An 18,370-nucleotide genomic window follows, 5' to 3' on the forward strand; every position below is an offset into this window, starting at 1 on the left:
AACGAGAGAGCAGCAATTCTAAACATCTTTAATAGATTTTCATTTAACAAGTCAGCATTTTGTTAACACATATGCTCCTAGATTCAAAAAACATGAAACCATCTATCAAACATCTTCATCAGATTTGTATATGCACGAATATCATCCCAGGCCATTAATTGCTGTGGTGGTGATGATGATGATGATGATGATGATAATACAGTGTTTTCCTTGATGTCTCAGAAAAGGGCTGTTTCAGTGACATCACGGTTTCTTTACACCCTCTCACAACAACTTCCTGTTTGTTTATCATAAAAAGCATCAATGCTGCTGATCTCTATCATATTCACTTCACACATTTTACAGAGACCGACAGAGAGAAGCAGAGAGAGACAGAGACAGAGAACCAGAGATCACAGTATGAAAATGATAAAGTCTGTTGTCGTCGTTATGTTTCTCAACATGCTGCATCTCGGCCTGGGCAACAACTTACGCACAGAGATCCTGGAAGACCTGGAAAACCTCACACAGAAGAACTTCAATTTTGTAAGTATACAGTTATAGGAATGTTCTCATCACTTGTAGTTAGAGTTGTGCCACAAATGACACCCTATTCCCTATATAGGGCATTACTTTTGACCAGAGTAGTGCCCTATATGAGTGCAAGGGTGCTATTTGGGACGTAAACTTAGAGTTCAAAGTTAAGCTCACTGACAGTAGTTTGACATGTGAGGAGTTGGTTGGTGAGTTCCATTCTACATGGTTCATCGTGGCTAGTCACAAACTGCAGGGCATTGGTTCAACAAGAGATGTGTTCTAAATGAAATAAATACACAGAGACAGTGAGATGATTGGTGGAGTTGTAATATACTGCCATTCTGAATGCAGCCTTTCTTATCTAATGACTGTTTTACTTCCATCATACAGACATTGCTGCCCCACAGAGTACCAACACAAGAAATGGAGGATAAAGCAGTAAGTCATCTACCCTTCATCAGTCCACACACACACACACACACACACGTAGTGTATGCATAACTCACAAATGTTGTCTGAATTGTGATCTGATCAAGTCTACTCATGTATTAGCTGGAGTGTAAGTGCCAGGGGGTGTTTGCCACTCAGCTGAAGCGTGTGGTCCACAAGGTGAAGCCCCGGACCGAGGAACACAAACCACTTCTGAACAGACTGCAGAAGAACATCCAGGCTCTGCCTCAGATCTCTACCCATGAGGTGAGTTTCTGAACACTGGCTGTTTTATACACATTGTTTAGTTTAGTGTTTTGGACAGGTCAGTCCCTATGGGCCCTGGTCAAAAGTAGTGCACTATATAGGGAATATGTTGCCATTTGCCTCTGTTTAATACACACAGTTTATTCACTCTACATGTAGAAGTTGGTTAAGGTCCAGCTCCGGGACAGTTCTGCACACTCTACTTGTAGAAGTTGGTTCAGGTCCAGCTCCGGGACAGTTCTGCCCACTCTACTTGTAGAAGTTGGTTCAGGTCCAGCTCCGGGATGGTTCTGCCCACTACTTGTAGAAGTTGGTTAAGGTCGAGCTCCGGGACGGTTCTGCACACTCTACTTGTAGAAGTTGGTTCAGGTCCAGCTCCGGGACAGTTCTGCCCACTCTACTTGTAGAAGTTGGTTCAGGTCCAGCTCCAGGACAGTTCTGCCCACTCTACTTGTAGAAGTTGGTTCAGGTTCAAGTCCAGCTCCGGGACGGTTCTGCCCACTACTTGTAGAAGTTGGTTCAGGTCCAGCTCCGGGAAGGTTCTGCCCACTCTACTGGTAGAAGTTGGTTCAGGACACTGAAGGCTACATACTAATGGCTGAATGTGTTTTATTTTTAAAGGAGGCCAGGATCTGCCCCATGATGGACAAAAAGCTTCCCCGTTTACAGACGACAATCGTTCTAATGAAGTACATATTTTTCCTCCGGAACCTTAATGAAAACGAATGTGTGTGAGAGATACTACTGTATAGATACAGTCATCAGATTATCTCTATATCTTATAGATTGATCTCTTTGGGTAATATGGCCCGTAAATATGCTGCATCGCTCTTTGTGACAGAAGTAATGATTATTTATAGACCATTCTCAGGTTTAGATTGTTCATGTATTTTTCAATGTACTACTTACGGATTGGCTCACTATGTTAAAGAAAAGGTATTCACAAGTTGAGTCATTTTTTTAATGTATTTATTTATTTATTTATACAAACATATTTATTTGTTAAATTATTAGTTTCTAAATGTGTCTTGAAGATTACAGTCCGTGTTCTTCCCTTGTCTGCTTGTAGACAGAATATAAACGTTTGATTGATATACTGTACTATGTACTTCCATGATGAAAAGCATAATTGTTCTCAAATAAGATCATTTTATATTGTATTACAGAATATTTCAAATGAATGTACAAATGTTATAAGTATTGAATATGTATTTATTTATTCTATAGTGGTTGAATGTGGATGAATCCTACATTTTATACTGGAAAGAACTTACATCAATGATGTGCGATCAACTGTATTTTTTAAAGGAAAATAAATATATATTTTTCAAAACTTTGTATATATCCTCTCTACTGTATTAGCAAACTACAGATATCTTGTTCCTACAAACAAGACCCAGGTCATTCAGTGGTGTCCAGGGTTCATTTGTCAAGTCCCTGTCAGGAGAGATATCAGATAGATACCATATTTATGTCTCTGCGTGCTGGAAGTCTACAGGAACAGGTAGACCTCAACCAAGATATACAGACCAGATGTATGATGTACAAGAAGATAGTCTCTCCATCTGAAGAGAGCGAGGGTTTAAAGTTTGTACGAACGCACACACGCGATAAGATACCCCAATATAACTTGTTACTCCAAACATAATTTTGCTATTTTGCTGCGTTCGTGTTTCCGGGTGACTACGTCATTACTGTTTGAATGCTCTCCACTGTTATCATGCATTGAATAATTCCACCAAAGATCTTGGATATTTTAAGACGATCAACTACAGTACAAAGTCTGGAGAGGAGTACAGGAAGACCGACATGTGGGATACGTCCCAAATGGCACCCTATTCCCCATTTAGTGCGATACTTTTGACTAGGGCCCATTGGGAATATGATGACCTTTGTATGATTTGTGTTGTAGGCTACTTAGGCTAATTTAACATTTGTTTAGCCTTTTTAATTATCTGTTTTCCGTTTTGTACTAAGAGTTGTGAAAATGTACCACATACTTGTGAGAATTACACCGAAGTCATACAAAAAAAAGAATGTAAATTGCTCTGTTATTTAACATATGTCTCTCAGTGTCGATCACTGAGCTGCTGCTGTAACGGATGTGAAACGGCTAGCTTAGTTAGCGTGGGCGCTAAATAGCGTTTCAATCAGTGACGTCACTTGCTCTGAGACCTTGAAGTAGTAGTTCCCCTTGCTCTGCAAGGGCCGCGGCTTTTGTGGAGCGATGCTTCGTAGGAGTCAGTTGTTGATGTGTGCAGAAGGTCCCTGGTTCGCGCCCGGGTATGGGCGAGGGGACGGTCTAAAATTATACTGTTACATTGATGCTGTTGACCCGGATTACTGGTTGCTGCGGAAAAAGGAGGAAGGTCAAAAGGGGGGTGAGTGTAACGGATGTGAAACGGCTAGCTTAGTTAGCGTGGGCGCTAAATAGCGTTTCAATCAGTGACGTCACTTGCTCTGAGACCTTGAAGTAGTAGTTCCCCTTGCTCTGCAAGGGCCGCGGCTTTTGTGGAGCGATGGGTAACGACGTAGGAGTCAGTTGTTGATGTGTGCAGAAGGTCCCTGGTTCGCGCCCGGGTATGGGCGAGGGGACGGTTTAAAATTATACTGTTACACTGCCTCAATGTGGCTCTACACGCTAGCTGCCTGTTCCATCAGCCTGTTGTAGTTGCCTGTTCCAGATGCCTGTTCTGGCAGACTGCACTCCTGAAGGTTGTAAATTGAAGGTTGTAAATCAGGGGCTCTGCATCGGTCCTCATCCTCCTAGAACTTGCTGCTTTTGACACCATCGACCACCACATTCTTTGGAGAGATTGGAACCTAATTGGTCTACACGGACAAGTTCTGGCCTGGTTTAGATCTTATCGGTCTGAAAGATATGTTTGTCTCAGTGGATGGTTTGTCCTCTAACAAATCAATTATACGTGTCGGTGTTCTTCAATGTTCCATTTTAGGACCACTATTGTTTTCACACACATACTACCTCTTGGTGACGCGATTCGGAAATACAATGTCAACCTTCACTGCTATGCGAACGACACACAGCTGTACATTTTGATGAAACAAGGTGAAACCCCAAAATAGCTTACCCTGGAAGCCTGTGTCTCAGACTATCTCAAGGCAAGACCCTGATACAGACACAGGAGGCAGATGGTTGAGGTCTTACAATGTTTATTCATCCAAAAAAAGTATGCAAGAGAATGGTCGTGGACAGAGAAAAAGGTCAAAACCAGATCAGAGTCCAGGAGGTATAGAGTGGCAGACAGGCTCGTGGTCAAGGCAGACAGGCTAGTGGTCAAGGCAGACAGGCTAGTGGTCAAGGCAGACAGGCTAGTGGTCAAGGCAGGCACGTACAGAGTCAAGAAACAGGCAAGAGTCAAAACCAGGAGGACTAGAAAATGAAGAAATGCAACAACAAAAAAATCTGCAGAAGACCAGGAAAACTACTGGTTGACTCAGAACACACAAGACAAACTGGTACAGAAAGACAGGAAGCACAGGGATAAATACACTGGGGTTAACAAGCTACACCTGGAGGGGGCGGAGACAATAATGAGGACAGGTGACACAGATCAGGGTGTGACACATAAGGAAGTGGATGGCGGCAAATGTTTCAGTTTTGAACTCAGACAAAACAGAGATGCTACTTCTCGGTTCCAAGAAACAAAGAGATCTGTTGGATCTGGCAATTAATCTTGATGGTTGAACAGTCATCTCTAGAATAACTGTGAAGGGCCTCCGCATTACTCTGCACCCTGATCTCTCTTTTGACAAACATATCAAGAATTTTTCAAGGACAGCTTTTTTCCATCTTCGTAACATTGCAAAAATCAGAAACCTTTGGTCCATAAATGTATGCTTTTGTCACTTCTAGATTAGAGTACGCAATGCTCTACTCGCCGGCTCCCAGGATGAATCACTAAATAAACTTCAGTTAGTGCTAAACACAGCTGCTAGGATCCTGACTAGAACCAAAAAATGTATCATTCATATTATTCCAGTGCTAGCCTCTCTACACTGGCTTCCTGTTAAGGCTAGGGCATATTTCAAGCTTTTACTTCGAAGCTACAAAGCATTACATGGGCTTGCTCCTACATATATCTCTGATTTCGTCCTGCCGAACATACCTAAAAGGAACGCTACAATCACAAGATGCAGGCCACCTTATTGTCCCTAGAATTTTGGTGGGCTATACTCAGCCTTGGGTGGGGTTATATCCTGCATGGTTGACCCTGTCCGGGAGTATCGTCGGACAGGACCACAGTGTCGTCGCCCCCGTCTCAGCCTCCAGGATCTATGCTGCAATAGTCTATGTGATGGGGGGCTAGGGTCAGTCTTATATCTGGTGTAATTATCCTGTCTTATCTGGTGTACTGTGTGAATTTAAGCATGCTCCTTCTAATTCTCTCTCTCTCCTAGGACCTGAGCCCTAGGACAATGCCTCAAGAAGACCTGCCCTGATGACTCCTGGCTGTCCCCAGTCCACCTGGTCGTGCTGCTGCTCCAGTTTCAACTGTTCTGCCTGAGGCTATGGAACCCTGACCTGTTCACTGGACGTGCTACCTTGTCCCGAACCTGTTATTTTCAACTACCTCTCTCTCTCTCTTTCTCTACTGCACCTGCTGTCTCAACCTCTGAATGCTCGGCTATGAAAAGCCAACTGACATTTTCTCCTGAGGTACTGACCTGTTGCACCCTCTACAACCACTGTGATTATTATGTGACCCCACTGGTCATCTATGAACATTTGAACATCTTGAAGACCAATCTGGCCTGAATGGCCGTGCACCCTTATAATCTCCACCTGGCACAGCCAGAAGAGGACTGGCCACCCCTCAGTGCCTGGTTCCTCTCTAGGTTTCTTCCTAAGTTCCTGCCTTTCTAGGGAGTTTTTCCTAGCCACCGTGCTTCTACATCAGCATTGCTTGCTGTTTGGGGATTTAGGCTGGGTTTCTGTATAGCACTCTGTAACATCTGCTGATGTAAAAAGGGCTTCATAAAAATATTTGATTGATTGATTGAGTAGCCCCAAATCTGCAACCCTGCCCTGCAACCCCACAAATCGGCCATTCCAGGCAGGCCAGAGCAAAGGCTCAAACTATTTTAATTATTGAGAATAATATTTGAACCGAGATCTGATAGGATGGTGTTTCTGCTAGATTCTATATGGCTTCAGCCTATAGCTATAGGATGATGTTGTTGCATTAACCAGCGTGAGGCTCTACCACTACACAGACATATTAGTGAATTAGTGTAATCATTCTAGACTTGGTTATGGGGGTGTGTATGCATAAGTGTTAAGCAATTACATAGATGCCGAGGGCAAATGAAATTAGCACAAACATAAGTAAACACACATCACAACAGAAACACATTACACAGAATGCCTGGCTGACACCAGCTGGAGATGGAAGGCTGGGAGAGTGGACAATTTAATCATCAGAATTTGTTATGTAAAAATAATGAATAAAAAATGTGATAATTTATTAGAGCATGCTAATGGTGACATACTGTACATATATATGATTAATGTACAGGAAATGTAGGTGAGGCGTATTAACTCCAGTGTGCACTATACATATGAGATATCATCAGACTCATGGAGGTGATGTGTGAGTGGGTCTAGACGTGAATATGCAAATGAAAACATCTAGTTCTGACAGGAAACCTGATTTAAACAGCAGAGATAACCATCTCATAGTCTGCTTCCCAAATGGCACCCTATTCCCTATATGGGCCCTGGTAGATGTAGTGCCCTGTAAAGGGCATAAGGTGTCATTTGGGACATAGTCTAAATTTGTCACAGATTTCCATGTGTTCTGACCACGTTCATGAACCATCAAAGACTCTATAGGCGGCAGCAGCTCAGATTCCTTTACTATTGGAATGATGGAACTGGGTTAAAGTTAAGATTAGGGTTAGGGTTAAGGTTAATTATTCAAACTTGTCCCAACAGAAAATTCTAAGAAGAAAATAAACCTAACCCAGCGTCAGCATCAGCAGTGTGGCTGAGATGATAGTTCCTGATAAGGTTTCATTGACACTACAGAAACTCTGAGGCACAGAAAAAGTCTGTCTGTGCAACCAGATAAATATAGAGTAATTTTATCTCACTGACAACCACTTCCTATAGTAGCCCAGAACTCAAGCTGAATCTCTGGGTCATCTCTCACAAGAGGCCAGAGCTCCACATCCACAAAACCCCTCCTCAAAAAGTTTTTGCAACCTGTCAGAGCCTTTATTTGATGGAAGCTAAGTGTGATATGTTGACTCTCCATAGCTTTTCCAGTGCACCATCTCTCTCACCATGTACACACACACTCTAAAAAGACATCTGCTGGTCTGGAACGAGAGAGCAGCAATTCTAAACATCTTTAATAGATTTTCATTTAACAAGTCAGCATTTTGTTAACACATATATGCTCCTAGATTCAAAAAACATGAAACCATCTATCAAACATCTTCATCAGATTCGTATATGCACGAATATCATCCCTGGCCATTAATTGCTGTGGTGGTGATGATGATGATGATGATGATAATAGTGTTGTCTCAGAAAAGGGCTGTTTCAGTGACATCACGGTTTCTTTATGCCCTCTCACAACAACTTCCGGTTTGTTTATCATAAAAAGCATCAATGCTGCTGATCTCTATCATATTCACTTCACACATTTTACAGAGACCGACAGAGAGAAGCAAAGAGAGACAGAGACAGAGAACCAGAGATCACAGTTTGAAAATGATAAAGTCTGTTGTTGTCGTCATTATGTTTCTCAACATGCTGCATCTCGGCCTGGGCAACAACTTACACACAGAGATCCTGGAAGACCTGGAAAACCTCACACGGAAGAACTTACATTTTGTAAGTATACAGTTATAGGAATGTTCTCATCACTTGTAGTTAGAGTTGTGCCACAAATGACACCCTATTCCCTATATAGGGCATTACTTTTGACCAGAGTAGTGCCCTATATGAGTGCAAGGGTGCTATTTGGGACGTAAACTTAGAATTCAAAGTTAAGCTCACTGACAGTAGTTTGACATGTGAGGAGTTGGTTGGTGAGTTCCATTCTACATGGTTCATCGTGGCTAGTCACAAACTGCAGGGCATTGGTTCAACAAGAGATGTGTTCTAAATGAAATAAATACACAGAGACAGTGAGATGACTGGTGGAGTTGTAATATACTGCCATTCTGAATGCAGCCTTTCTTATCTAATGACTGTTTTACTTCCATCATACAGACATTGCTGCCCTACAGAGTACCAACACAAGAAATGGAGGATAAAGCAGTAAGTCATCTACCCTTCATCAATCCACATGCACGCACACACACACATACACGCACGCACGCACACACACACACACACACACACACACACACACACACACACACACACACACACACACACACACACACACACACACACACACACACACACACACACACACACACACACACACTCACATCTGTAGTGTATGCATAACTCACAACTGTTGTCTGAATTGTGATCTGATCAAGTCTACTCATGTATTAGCTGGAGTGTAAGTGCCAGGGGGTGTTTGCCACTCAGCTGAAGCGTGTGGTCGACAAGGTGAAGCCCCGGACCGAGGAACACAAACCACTTCTGAACAGACTGCAGAAGAACATCCAGGCTCTGCTTCAGATCTCTACCCATGAGGTGAGTTTCTGAACACTGGCTGTTTTATACACATTGTTTAGTTTAGTGTTTTGGACAGGTCAGTCCCTATGGGCCCTGGTCAAAAGTAGTGCACTATATAGGGAATATGTTGCCATTTGCCTCTGTTTAATACACACAGTTTATTCACTCTACTTTTAGAAGTTGGTTCAGGTTCAGGTCCAGCTCCGGGAAGGTTCTGCCCACTCTACTGGTAGAAGTTGGTTCAGGTTCAGGTCCAGCTCCGGGACGGTTCTGCCCACTCTACTGGTAGAAGTTGGTTCAGGTCCAGCTCCGGGACGGTTCTGCACACTCTACTGGTAGAAGTTGGTTCAGGTCCAGCTCCGGGACGGTTCTGCCCACTCTACTGGTAGAAGTTGGTTCAGGTCCAGCTCCGGGAAGGTTCTGCCCACTCTACTGGTAGAAGTTGGTTCAGGTCCAGCTCCGGGACAGTTCTGCCCACTCTACTTGTAGAAGTTGGTTCAGGTCCAGCTCCGGGAAGGTTCTGCCCACTCTACTTGTAGAAGTTGGTTCAGGTTCAGGTCCAGCTCCGGGACGGTTCTGCCCGCTACTTGTAGAAGTTGGTTCAGGTCCAGCTCCGGGAAGGTTCTGCCCACTCTACTGGTAGAAGTTGGTTCAGGACACTGAAGGCTACATACTAATGGTTGAATGTGTTTTATTTTTAAAGGAGGCCAGGATCTGCCCCATGATGGACAAAAAGCTTCCCCGTTTACAGACGACAATCGTTCTAATGAAGTACATATTTTTCCTCCGGAACCTTAATGAAAACGAATGTGTGTGAGAGATACTACTGTATAGATACAGTCATCAGATTATCTCTATATCTTATAGATTGATCTCTTTGGGTAATATGGCCCGTAAATATGCTGCATCGCTCTTTGTGACAGAAGTAATGATTATTTATAGACCATTCTCAGGTTTAGATTGTTCATGTATTTTTCAATGTACTACTTACGGATTGGCTCACTATGTTAAAGAAAATGTATTCACAAGTTGAGTCATTTTTTTAATGTATTTATTTAAACAAACATATTTATTTGTTAAATTATTAGTTTCTAAATGTGTCTTGAAGATTACAGTCCGTGTTCTTCCCTTGTCTGCTTGTAGACAGAATATAAACGTTTGATTGATATACTGTACTATGTACTTCCATGATGAAAAGCATAATTGTTCTCAAATAAGATCATTTTATATTGTATTACAGAATATTTCAAATGAATGTACAAATGTTATAAGTATTGAATATGTATTTATTTATTCTATAGTGGTTGAATGTGGATGAATCCTACATTTTATACTGGAAAGAACTTACATCAATGATGTGCGATCAACTGTATTTTTTAAAGGAAAATAAATATATATTTTTCAAAACTTTGTATATATCCTCTCTACTGTATTAGCAAACTACAGATATCTTGTTCCTACAAACAAGACCTAGGTCATTCAGTGGTGTCCAGGGTTCATTTGTCAAGTCCCTGTCAGGAAAGATATCAGATAGATACCATATTTATGTCTCTGCGTGCTGGAAGTCTACAGGAACAGGTAGACCTCTGTAGACCTCAACCAAGATATACAGACCAGAAGTATGATGTACAAGAAGATACATGCCGTTACCCACAATCCTCTCTATGAGGATGGAGAGATCTTATCTGACTCCTTTATTTAGTCTCTCCATCTGAAGAGAGTGAGGGTTTAAAGTTTGTACGAACGCACACACGCGATAAGATACCCCAATATAACTTGTTACTCCAAACATAATTTTGCTATTTTGCTGCGTTCGTGTTTCCGGGTGACTACGTCATTACTGTTTGAATGCTCTCCACTGTTATCATGCATTGAATAATTCCACCAAAGATCTTGGATATTTTAAGACGATCAACTACAGTACAAAGTCTGGAGAGGAGTACAGGAAGACCGACATGTGGGATACGTCCCAAATGGCACCCTATTCCCCATTTAGTGCGATACTTTTGACTAGGGCCCATTGGGAATATGATGACCTTTGTATGATTTGTGTTGTAGGCTACTTAGCTAATTTAACATTTGCTTAGCCTTTTTAATTATCTGTTTTGAGTTTTCTACTAAGAGTTGTTTTAGCAACCTGTTCCAGTTGCTTGTTCTAGTTGCCTGTTTTAGCAACCTGTTCCAGTTGCTTGTTCTAGTTGCCTGTTCCAGTTGCCTGTTTTAGCAACCTGTTCCAGTTGCTTGTTCTAGTTGCCTATTCCAGTTGCCTGTTTTAGCAACCTGTTCCAGCTGCCTGTTCTAGTTGCCTGTTCCAGTTGCCTGTTTTAGCAACCTGTTCCAGTTGCTTGTTCTAGTTGCCTGTTCTAGTTGCCTGTTTTAGCAGCCTGTTCCAGCTGCCTGTTCTAGTTGCCTGCTCCAGCTGCCTGTTTTAGCAGCCTGTTCCAGTTGCCTGTTATAGCAGCCTGTTATAGCAGCCTGTTCCAGCTGCCTGTTATAGCAGCCTGTTCCAGTTGCCTGTTATAGCAGCCTGTTATAGCAGCCTGTTTTAGCAGCCTGTTATAGCAGCCTGTTCCAGTTGCCTGTTATAGAAGCCTGTTATAGCAGCCTGTTATAGCAGCCTGTTATAGCAGTCTGTTCCAGTTGCCTGTTATAGCAGCCTGTTATAGCAGACTGTTTTAGCAGCCTGTTATAGCAGCCTGTTTTAGTAGCCTGTTCCAGCTGCATGTTTTAGCAGCCTGTTCCAGTTGCCTGTTATAGCAGCCTGTTTTAGCAGCCTGTTCCAGCAGCCTGTTATAGCAGCCTGTTTTAGCAACCTGTTCCAGTTGCCTGTTTTAGCAGCCTGTTCCAGCTGCCTGTTTTAGCAGCCTGTTCCAGCAGCCTGTTTTAGCAGCCTGTTCCAGTTGCCTGTTATAGCAGCCTGTTCCAGTTGACTGTTATAGCAGCCTGTTCCAGTTGCCTGTTCTAGTTGCCTGTTCCAGCTGCCTGTTTTAGTTGCCTGTTCCAGTTGCCTGTTCTAGCAGCCTGTTCCAGCAGCCTGTTCCAGCAGCCTGTTCCAGTTGCCTGTTTTAGCAGCCTGTTCTAGCTACCTGTTTTAGCAGCCTGTTTTAGCAGCCTGTTATAGCAGCCTGTTTTAGCAGCCTGTTCCAGCTGCCAGTTTTAGCAGCCTGTTTTAGCAGCCTGTTCCAGTTGCCTGTTGTTGCTGCCTGTTCTAGCTGCCTGTTCCAGTTGCCTGTTCTAGCTGCCTGTTCCAGCTGCCTGTTCCAGCTGCCTGTTCCAGCTGCCTGTTCTAGTTGCCTGTTATAGCAGCCTGTTATAGCAGCCTGTTCCAGCTGCCTGTTATAGCAGCCTGTTATTGCAGCCTGTTATAACAGCCTGTTCCAGTTGCCTGTTATAGCAGCCTGTTATAGCAGCCTGTTTTAGCAGCCTGTTATAGCAGCCTGTTATAGCAGCCTGTTATAGCAGCCTGTTATAGCAGCCTGTTTTAGCAGCCTGTTATAGCAGCCTGTTTTAGCAGCCTGTTATAGCAGCCTGTTCCAGTTGCCTGTTTTAGCAGTCTGTTCCAGTTGCCTGTTATAGAAAGAAGCCTGTTATAGCAGCCTGTTATAGCAGCCTGTTCCAGTTGCCTGTTATAGCAGCCTGTTATAGCAGCCTCTTTTAGCAGCCTGTTTTAGCAGCCTGTTATAGCAGCCTGTTTTAGCAGCCTGTTCCAGTTGCCTGTTTTAGCAGCCTGTTCCAGCTGCCTGTTTTAGCAGCCTGTTCCAGCAGCCTGTTATAGCAGCCTGTTTTAGCAGCCTGTTCCAGTTGCCTGTTTTAGCAGCCTGTTCCAGCAGCCTGTTCCAGTTGCCTGTTATAGCAGCCTGTTCCAGTTGACTGTTATAGCAGCCTGTTCCAGTTGCCTGTTCTTGTTGCCTGTTCCAGCTGCCTGTTTTAGTTGCCTGTTCCAGTTGCCTGTTCTAGCAGCCTGTTCCAGTTGCCTGTTTTAGCAGCCTGTTCTAGCTACCTGTTTTAGCAGCCTGTTTTAGCAGCCTGTTATAGCAGCCTGTTTTAGCAGCCTGTTCCAGCTGCCTGTTTTAGCAGCCTGTTTTAGCTGCCTGTTCCAGTTGCCTGTTGTTGCTGCCTGTTCTAGCTGCCTGTTCCAGTTGCCTGTTCTAGCTGCCTGTTCCAGCTGCCTGTTCCAGCTGCCTGTTCTAGTTGCCTGTTTAGCAGCCTGTTTCAGCTGCCTGTTATATCAGCCTGTTCTAGCACCCAGTTCTAGCTGACAGACAGACACAACTGGGACTATGACAGCTATTGTCAAATTGTTTTATTTTTAGAGAAGCAAACAAATTTATTAGTTGATGATGTACACTATTTCACCTGCATCAGCAGGGGCTAAAACTGAGATGACTTTGGGTCGTATCAGAAAGGCTCTCTATTTTGATGGAGAGAAACTAGGTAGTGTCCCAAATGTTTCCCTATTTCCTACATAGTGGACTACAAAAGTAGTGCAGTATCTAGGGAACAGGGTAACATTTGGGACGTGAGCTGGGAGTTTGATGTGTCGGCTAATGTGCTGACTAGACATTAAGTTATCTTTCACAGGTCATCACTAATTATTCGGATTGATTGACTGACCTCATCTACCCACAGGTCACATCCTTCACAGATAGATGGATTTATAGACATCCCTTCATCCATCCATCAGTATTCTCTCTCTCTCCATTAGGTGGCCTCAGGGACCTGTGTGTGTCCAAGTGCATCCGGAAATAATCTCTCCCTAAATGACACTGACTACTAATGCTCTAAAAGGTTGAATACATCTTTCTTATCCAGTAACACTTATTAAAGAAGAAACACAAGTAGGAGGATACTCCTCCATGAGGTTTGTAAAATGTCCACTTTTTATTCTGGAAGAGTGTCTAATTCTCATTTTTATATAAATAAAAAAACGGGTGAAGATTGGGTAGAGAGATTTGCTCACATTTTTCCGGAATTAAGTGCGCATGCAGGGGGGATAAACCAAACGACAATCGTCTCATGTGGTCTCCTCTTCGAAAGGCCAATGTGACGTCACAGCAGTGATACAGCAGTGATGTGAAACGAGGTCGCTGGTGGTAGTGAGACCTCTCGGTGCCTTTGGTTTTGCGGAGACTGGGAGACCGGGAGAGCGGATATACGGAAGCGTTGCGCAAACGAAGTGTTTTTCGAGCGCAACTTCAGAAAGCGTCAGGGAGGTTAGGCCTAATCAACTGTCAAATCAAATTATCATTGTGCTCGTTCAACCGTCGTGTCTCTCCGTCTACCGTCGTTCGTTAACTGATGGTCTGAAGTCAAGACTTAGGTCGGAGGTCGCCTGTCATTATCCCATTGATTTGTTACCTTCCTTCTTTGACATGGATCTAATTGGTAACGGTTATTTGCCACAGCTTTACAGAGAGTGAACAGAACTCAATCCCCAACAAACAAGTTCTTATTCAAATAGATGAATTATGTTTTCCCAAAGGAATGTGCTTTTGGAGAAGTGATGCTGCCCTTGGAAATCTCATGGTTGCCTTGTTCTGAGTAGATTGGTGAGTAACTGCTTATATGGAGCTGGCTGGATGTTATATATGTGATCTAGTTCTAACCCACACTCATTTTACAAAGCATCCTAGGTGTGCAAAAACATACACTGGGAAACTAGAATATAATTGAATTAAATAGGAAAGTATTCTATATACTAGAATACAATACAACACAATATAATTGAATAGAAGAGAATATGACTTCATTGTCTATCCGGAGATTCTGATGCCACCAGACCTGCCAGTACATTCTAATGTTGAAGCATGTGAAAACAACACAGAAGCTAATTCTTTCTATCGGAATCATGGAAAGGTATTTCAAAGAGGCAGAGTAAGTAACACAACATGATTGTTTTTCAAAATAATGTAACTATTAAACAGACACTATTAAGGAAAATAAACAACCTAGTTGTGTTTTGAGAACCACTATTGTGTAGTTCACACTGTTCATGATTTAACTCTGATGAGGCTACGTTGTCAGTCCTCTGAGACCAGTGTTGATGGTAGGGAGAGTCACCTCGGTCAGCCTGAGACCAGTGTTGATGGTAGGGAGAGTCACCTCGGTCAGCCTGTGACCAGTGTTGATGGTAGGGAGAGTCACCTCGGTCAGCCTGTGACCAGTGTTGATGGTAGGGAGAGTCACCTCGGTCAGCCTGAGACCAGTGTTGATGGAAGGGAGAGTCACCTTGGTCAGCCTGAGACCAGTGTTGATGGTAGGGAGAGTCACCTCGGTCAGCCTGTGACCAGTGTTGATGGAAGGGAGAGTCACCTTGGTCAGCCTGTGACCAGTGTTGATGGAAGGGAGAGTCACCTTGGTCAGCCTGAGACCAGTGTTGATGGTAGGGAGAGTCACCTCGGTCAGCCTGTGACCAGTGTTGATGGTAGGGAGAGTCACCTCGGTCAGCCTGAGACCAGTGTTGATGGTAAGGAGAGTCACCTCGGTCAGCCTGTGACCAGTGTTGATGGTAGGGAGAGTCACCTTGGTCAGCCTGTGACCAGTGTTGATGGTAGGGAGAGTCACCTCGGTCAGCCTGTGACCAGTGTTGATGGAAGGGAGAGTCACCTTGGTCAGCCTGTGACCAGTGTTGAGGGTAGGGAGAGTCACCTCGGTCAGCCTGAGACCAGTGTTGATGGAAGGGAGAGTCACCTTGGTCAGCCTGAGACCAGTGTTGATGGTAAGGAGAGTCACCTCGGTCAGCCTGAGACCAGTGTTGATGGTAGGGAGAGTCACCTCGGTCAGCCTGTGACCAGTGTTGAGGGTAGGGAGAGTCACCTCGGTCAGCCTGAGACCAGTGTTGAGGGTAGGGAGAGTCACCTCGGTCAGCCTGTGACTAATGTTGAGGGTAGGGAGAGTCACCTCGGTCAGCCTGTGACCAGTGTTGATGGTAAGGAGAGTCACCTCGGTCAGCCTGTGACCAGTGTTGAGGGTAGGGAGAGTCACCTTGGTCAGCCTGTGACCAGTGTTGATGGTAGGGAGAGTCACCTCGGTCAGCCTGTGACCAGTGTTGAGGGTAGGGAGAGTCACCTCGGTCAGCCTGTGACCAGTGTTGAGGGTAGGGAGAGTCACCTCGGTCAGCCTGAGACCAGTGTTGATGGTAGGGAGAGTCACCTCGGTCAGCCTGTGACCAGTGTTGAGGGTAGGGAGAGTCACCTTGGTCAGCCTGTGACCAGTGTTGATGGTAGGGAGAGTCACCTTGGTCAGCCTGAGACCAGTGTTGATGGTAGGGAGAGTCACCTCGTTCAGCCTGTGACCAGTGTTGATGGTAGGGAGAGTCACCTCGTTCAGCCTGTGACCAGTGTTGATGGTAGGGAGAGTCACCTCGGTCAGCCTGAGACCAGTGTTGATGGTAGGGAGAGTCACCTCGGTCAGCCTGAGACCAGTGTTGAGGGTAGGGAGAGTCACCTCGGTCAGCCTGTGACCAGTGTTGATGGTAGGGAGAGTCACCTCGGTCAGCCTGTGACCAGTGTTGATGGTAGGGAGAGTCACCTCGGTCAGCCTGTGACTAATGTTGAGGGTAGGGAGAGTCACCTCGGTCAGCCTGAGACCAGTGTTGATGGTAGGGAGAGTCACCTCGGTCAGCCTGAGACCAGTGTTGATGGTAGGGAGAGTCACCTCGGTCAGCCTGTGACCAGTGTTGATGGTAAGGAGAGTCACCTCGGTCAGCCTGAGACCAGTGTTGATGGAAGGGAGAGTCACCTCGGTCAGCCTGTGACCAGTGTTGATGGTAAGGAGAGTCACCTTGGTCAGCCTGAGACCAGTGTTGATGGTAAGGAGAGTCACCTCGGTCAGCCTGAGACCCGTCTGTCTACCTGTCTTTCTGTCTGTCCACAGGACACATGGGATATAGCAGACAGAAGGACTCCTCTCACCCTGTACCGAGATCTAAAACCTCTACTATCCCTGTGGGAATATGTACAACCATCCACCTCTCCAAGACAAAGGATTTCAGAACTGATACAGAGTCTGGAACAATGCCAACCCCAGAGAGAGGCTTTCTGGAATGTCTTTTACCTTGTTGTTATTTGTTATCAAGGGACACAAACAAACAAGAAGATGTTATCAGAGATGTTTGGATGAAAAGGAGAAACCCAGAGGACTTTCCTTCTGACGCGGCTCTTCTCTACACTATGAGCTAATTGACCCCCTCTCCCCCAGTCCCCCCGCCCCTCCCCCACCACACACACACATCTTCCCTCTCCTGTGTGGGAGCTCCACCGAAGATGGATCTGACGAATGACACTACGGTCATCACAGACAGCGACAGGGGCGTCTTATTGGATGACTCCTCAACTCGCGTCCTGACTGGCTGTTTCCTCTCGCTGCTCATCCTCTCCACGTTGCTCGGCAACATCCTTGTGTGTGCCGCCGTCACCAAGTGCCGTCACCTGCGTTCCAAAGTCACCAACTTCTTTGTGATCTCGTTGGCCGTCTCCGACCTCCTGGTCGCTGTCCTGGTGATGCCGTGGAAGGCCGTGACGGAGGTCGCAGGGTTCTGGCCGTTTGGCTCGTTCTGCGACACTTGGGTGGCGTTTGACATCATGTGCTCCACGGCGTCCATCTTGAACCTGTGTGTGATCAGTGTGGACCGTTACTGGGCAATCTCCAGCCCGTTCTGCTATGAGAGGAAGATGACTCCTAAAGTGGCGTTTGTGATGATCAGCGTGGCCTGGACGCTCTCCGTCCTCATCTCCTTCATCCCCGTCCAGCTCAGCTGGCACAAAGCTCAGACCTTTACCTCCATCACTACCTCCACAACCCCACCCTACAGCCTCCAGCCCGCCCCAGACTCCTCTAACCCTGTTGGGGATAACAACACACATCAGGCCCCCCGGGACTGGGACAACTGTCACTTCAGCTTGAACCGGACCTACGCCATCTCTACCTCTCTGATCAGCTTCTATATCCCAGTGATCATCATGGTGGCCACCTACACCCAGATCTACCGCATCACTCACCGTCAGATCAGATGCATCGCCACCCTAGAAAGGGCCGCAGAGAGCGCCAAGAACCGACAGAACAGTATGGGTGGAGGTGGCGGAGGATCCAGCATCTCCGAATCAGAGAGCTCGTTCAAGATGACGTTCAAACGGGAGACAAAGGTCCTGAAGACGCTGACTCTGATCGTGGGCGTGTTCGTGTGCTGCTGGCTGCCCTTCTTCATCCTGAACTGCATGGTGCCGTTCTGTGAGTCGTCGCCCCGCGGTGCCGCCGCCTCCTTCACCTGTATCAGCCCCACCATGTTTGATGTGTTTGTGTGGTTGGGCTGGGCCAACTCTTCCATCAACCCCGTCATATACGCCTTCAACCCAGACTTCCGTAAGGCCTTCTCTATCCTCCTGGGCTGCCACAGACTCTGTCCCGGAGATCACGGCATGTCTCAATAAGAAATGAGCTCAGAGCCTCAGAACCTCCAGTGGTAATACAACATCTGCTGAGACACTGGTCTCA

General features: G+C 45.3%; 3 protein-coding genes across 3 annotated transcripts in view; all 3 read left to right on the top strand.

The window, feature by feature from the left end:
• Nucleotides 1-271: 271 nt before the first annotated feature.
• Nucleotides 272-2,428, top strand: LOC149971535 (uncharacterized). Its single transcript, XM_090219344.1, has 4 exons — nucleotides 272-525; nucleotides 907-954; nucleotides 1,069-1,212; nucleotides 1,834-2,428. Exons 1-4 carry the CDS (start codon nucleotides 304-306, stop codon nucleotides 1,945-1,947), a joined length of 528 nt encoding a protein of 175 aa, XP_090075470.1. The 5' UTR covers nucleotides 272-303; the 3' UTR covers nucleotides 1,948-2,428.
• Nucleotides 2,429-7,876: 5,448 nt separating this feature from the next.
• Nucleotides 7,877-8,979, top strand: LOC149971536 (uncharacterized). The gene is made up of 3 exons (XM_090219369.1): nucleotides 7,877-8,077; nucleotides 8,459-8,506; nucleotides 8,753-8,979. The coding sequence occupies exons 1-3, from the start codon at nucleotides 7,955-7,957 to the stop codon at nucleotides 8,906-8,908; spliced, it is 327 nt and encodes a 108-aa protein (XP_090075495.1). The 5' UTR covers nucleotides 7,877-7,954; the 3' UTR covers nucleotides 8,909-8,979.
• Nucleotides 8,980-13,976: 4,997 nt separating this feature from the next.
• LOC110504593 (D(1) dopamine receptor-like) overlaps nucleotides 13,977-18,370 on the top strand; it is a 4,950-nt gene continuing 556 nt past the window's right edge. The window contains exons 1-2 of the mRNA XM_090220392.1: nucleotides 13,977-14,427; nucleotides 16,754-18,370. The exon at nucleotides 16,754-18,370 is cut by the window's right edge and continues 556 nt beyond it. Of these exons, the coding sequence (XP_090076518.1) occupies nucleotides 17,143-18,306 (1,164 nt within the window). The 5' untranslated portion in view covers nucleotides 13,977-14,427; nucleotides 16,754-17,142 and the 3' untranslated portion in view covers nucleotides 18,307-18,370. The remainder of the gene's footprint in view (nucleotides 14,428-16,753) is intronic.

Source organism: Oncorhynchus mykiss, chromosome 25, assembly GCF_057628025.1.
Source record: "Oncorhynchus mykiss isolate SJ-2025 chromosome 25, ASM5762802v1, whole genome shotgun sequence".
In the NCBI taxonomy this organism is placed as follows: Eukaryota; Metazoa; Chordata; class Actinopteri; order Salmoniformes; family Salmonidae; genus Oncorhynchus; species Oncorhynchus mykiss.

Bases quoted from the DNA above. Each gene is read 5' to 3' on its own strand.
- LOC149971535 (XM_090219344.1), top strand. From the start codon at position 304: ATGCTGCTGATCTCTATCATATTCACTTCACACATTTTACAGAGACCG. The intron at 526-906 runs GTAAGTATACAG...TCCATCATACAG, and splicing joins CACAGAAGAACTTCAATTTT to ACATTGCTGCCCCACAGAGT. The intron at 955-1,068 runs GTAAGTCATCTA...CTCATGTATTAG, and splicing joins AAGAAATGGAGGATAAAGCA to CTGGAGTGTAAGTGCCAGGG.
- LOC149971536 (XM_090219369.1), top strand. From the start codon at position 7,955: ATGATAAAGTCTGTTGTTGTCGTCATTATGTTTCTCAACATGCTGCAT. The intron at 8,078-8,458 runs GTAAGTATACAG...TCCATCATACAG, and splicing joins CACGGAAGAACTTACATTTT to ACATTGCTGCCCTACAGAGT. The intron at 8,507-8,752 runs GTAAGTCATCTA...CTCATGTATTAG, and splicing joins AAGAAATGGAGGATAAAGCA to CTGGAGTGTAAGTGCCAGGG.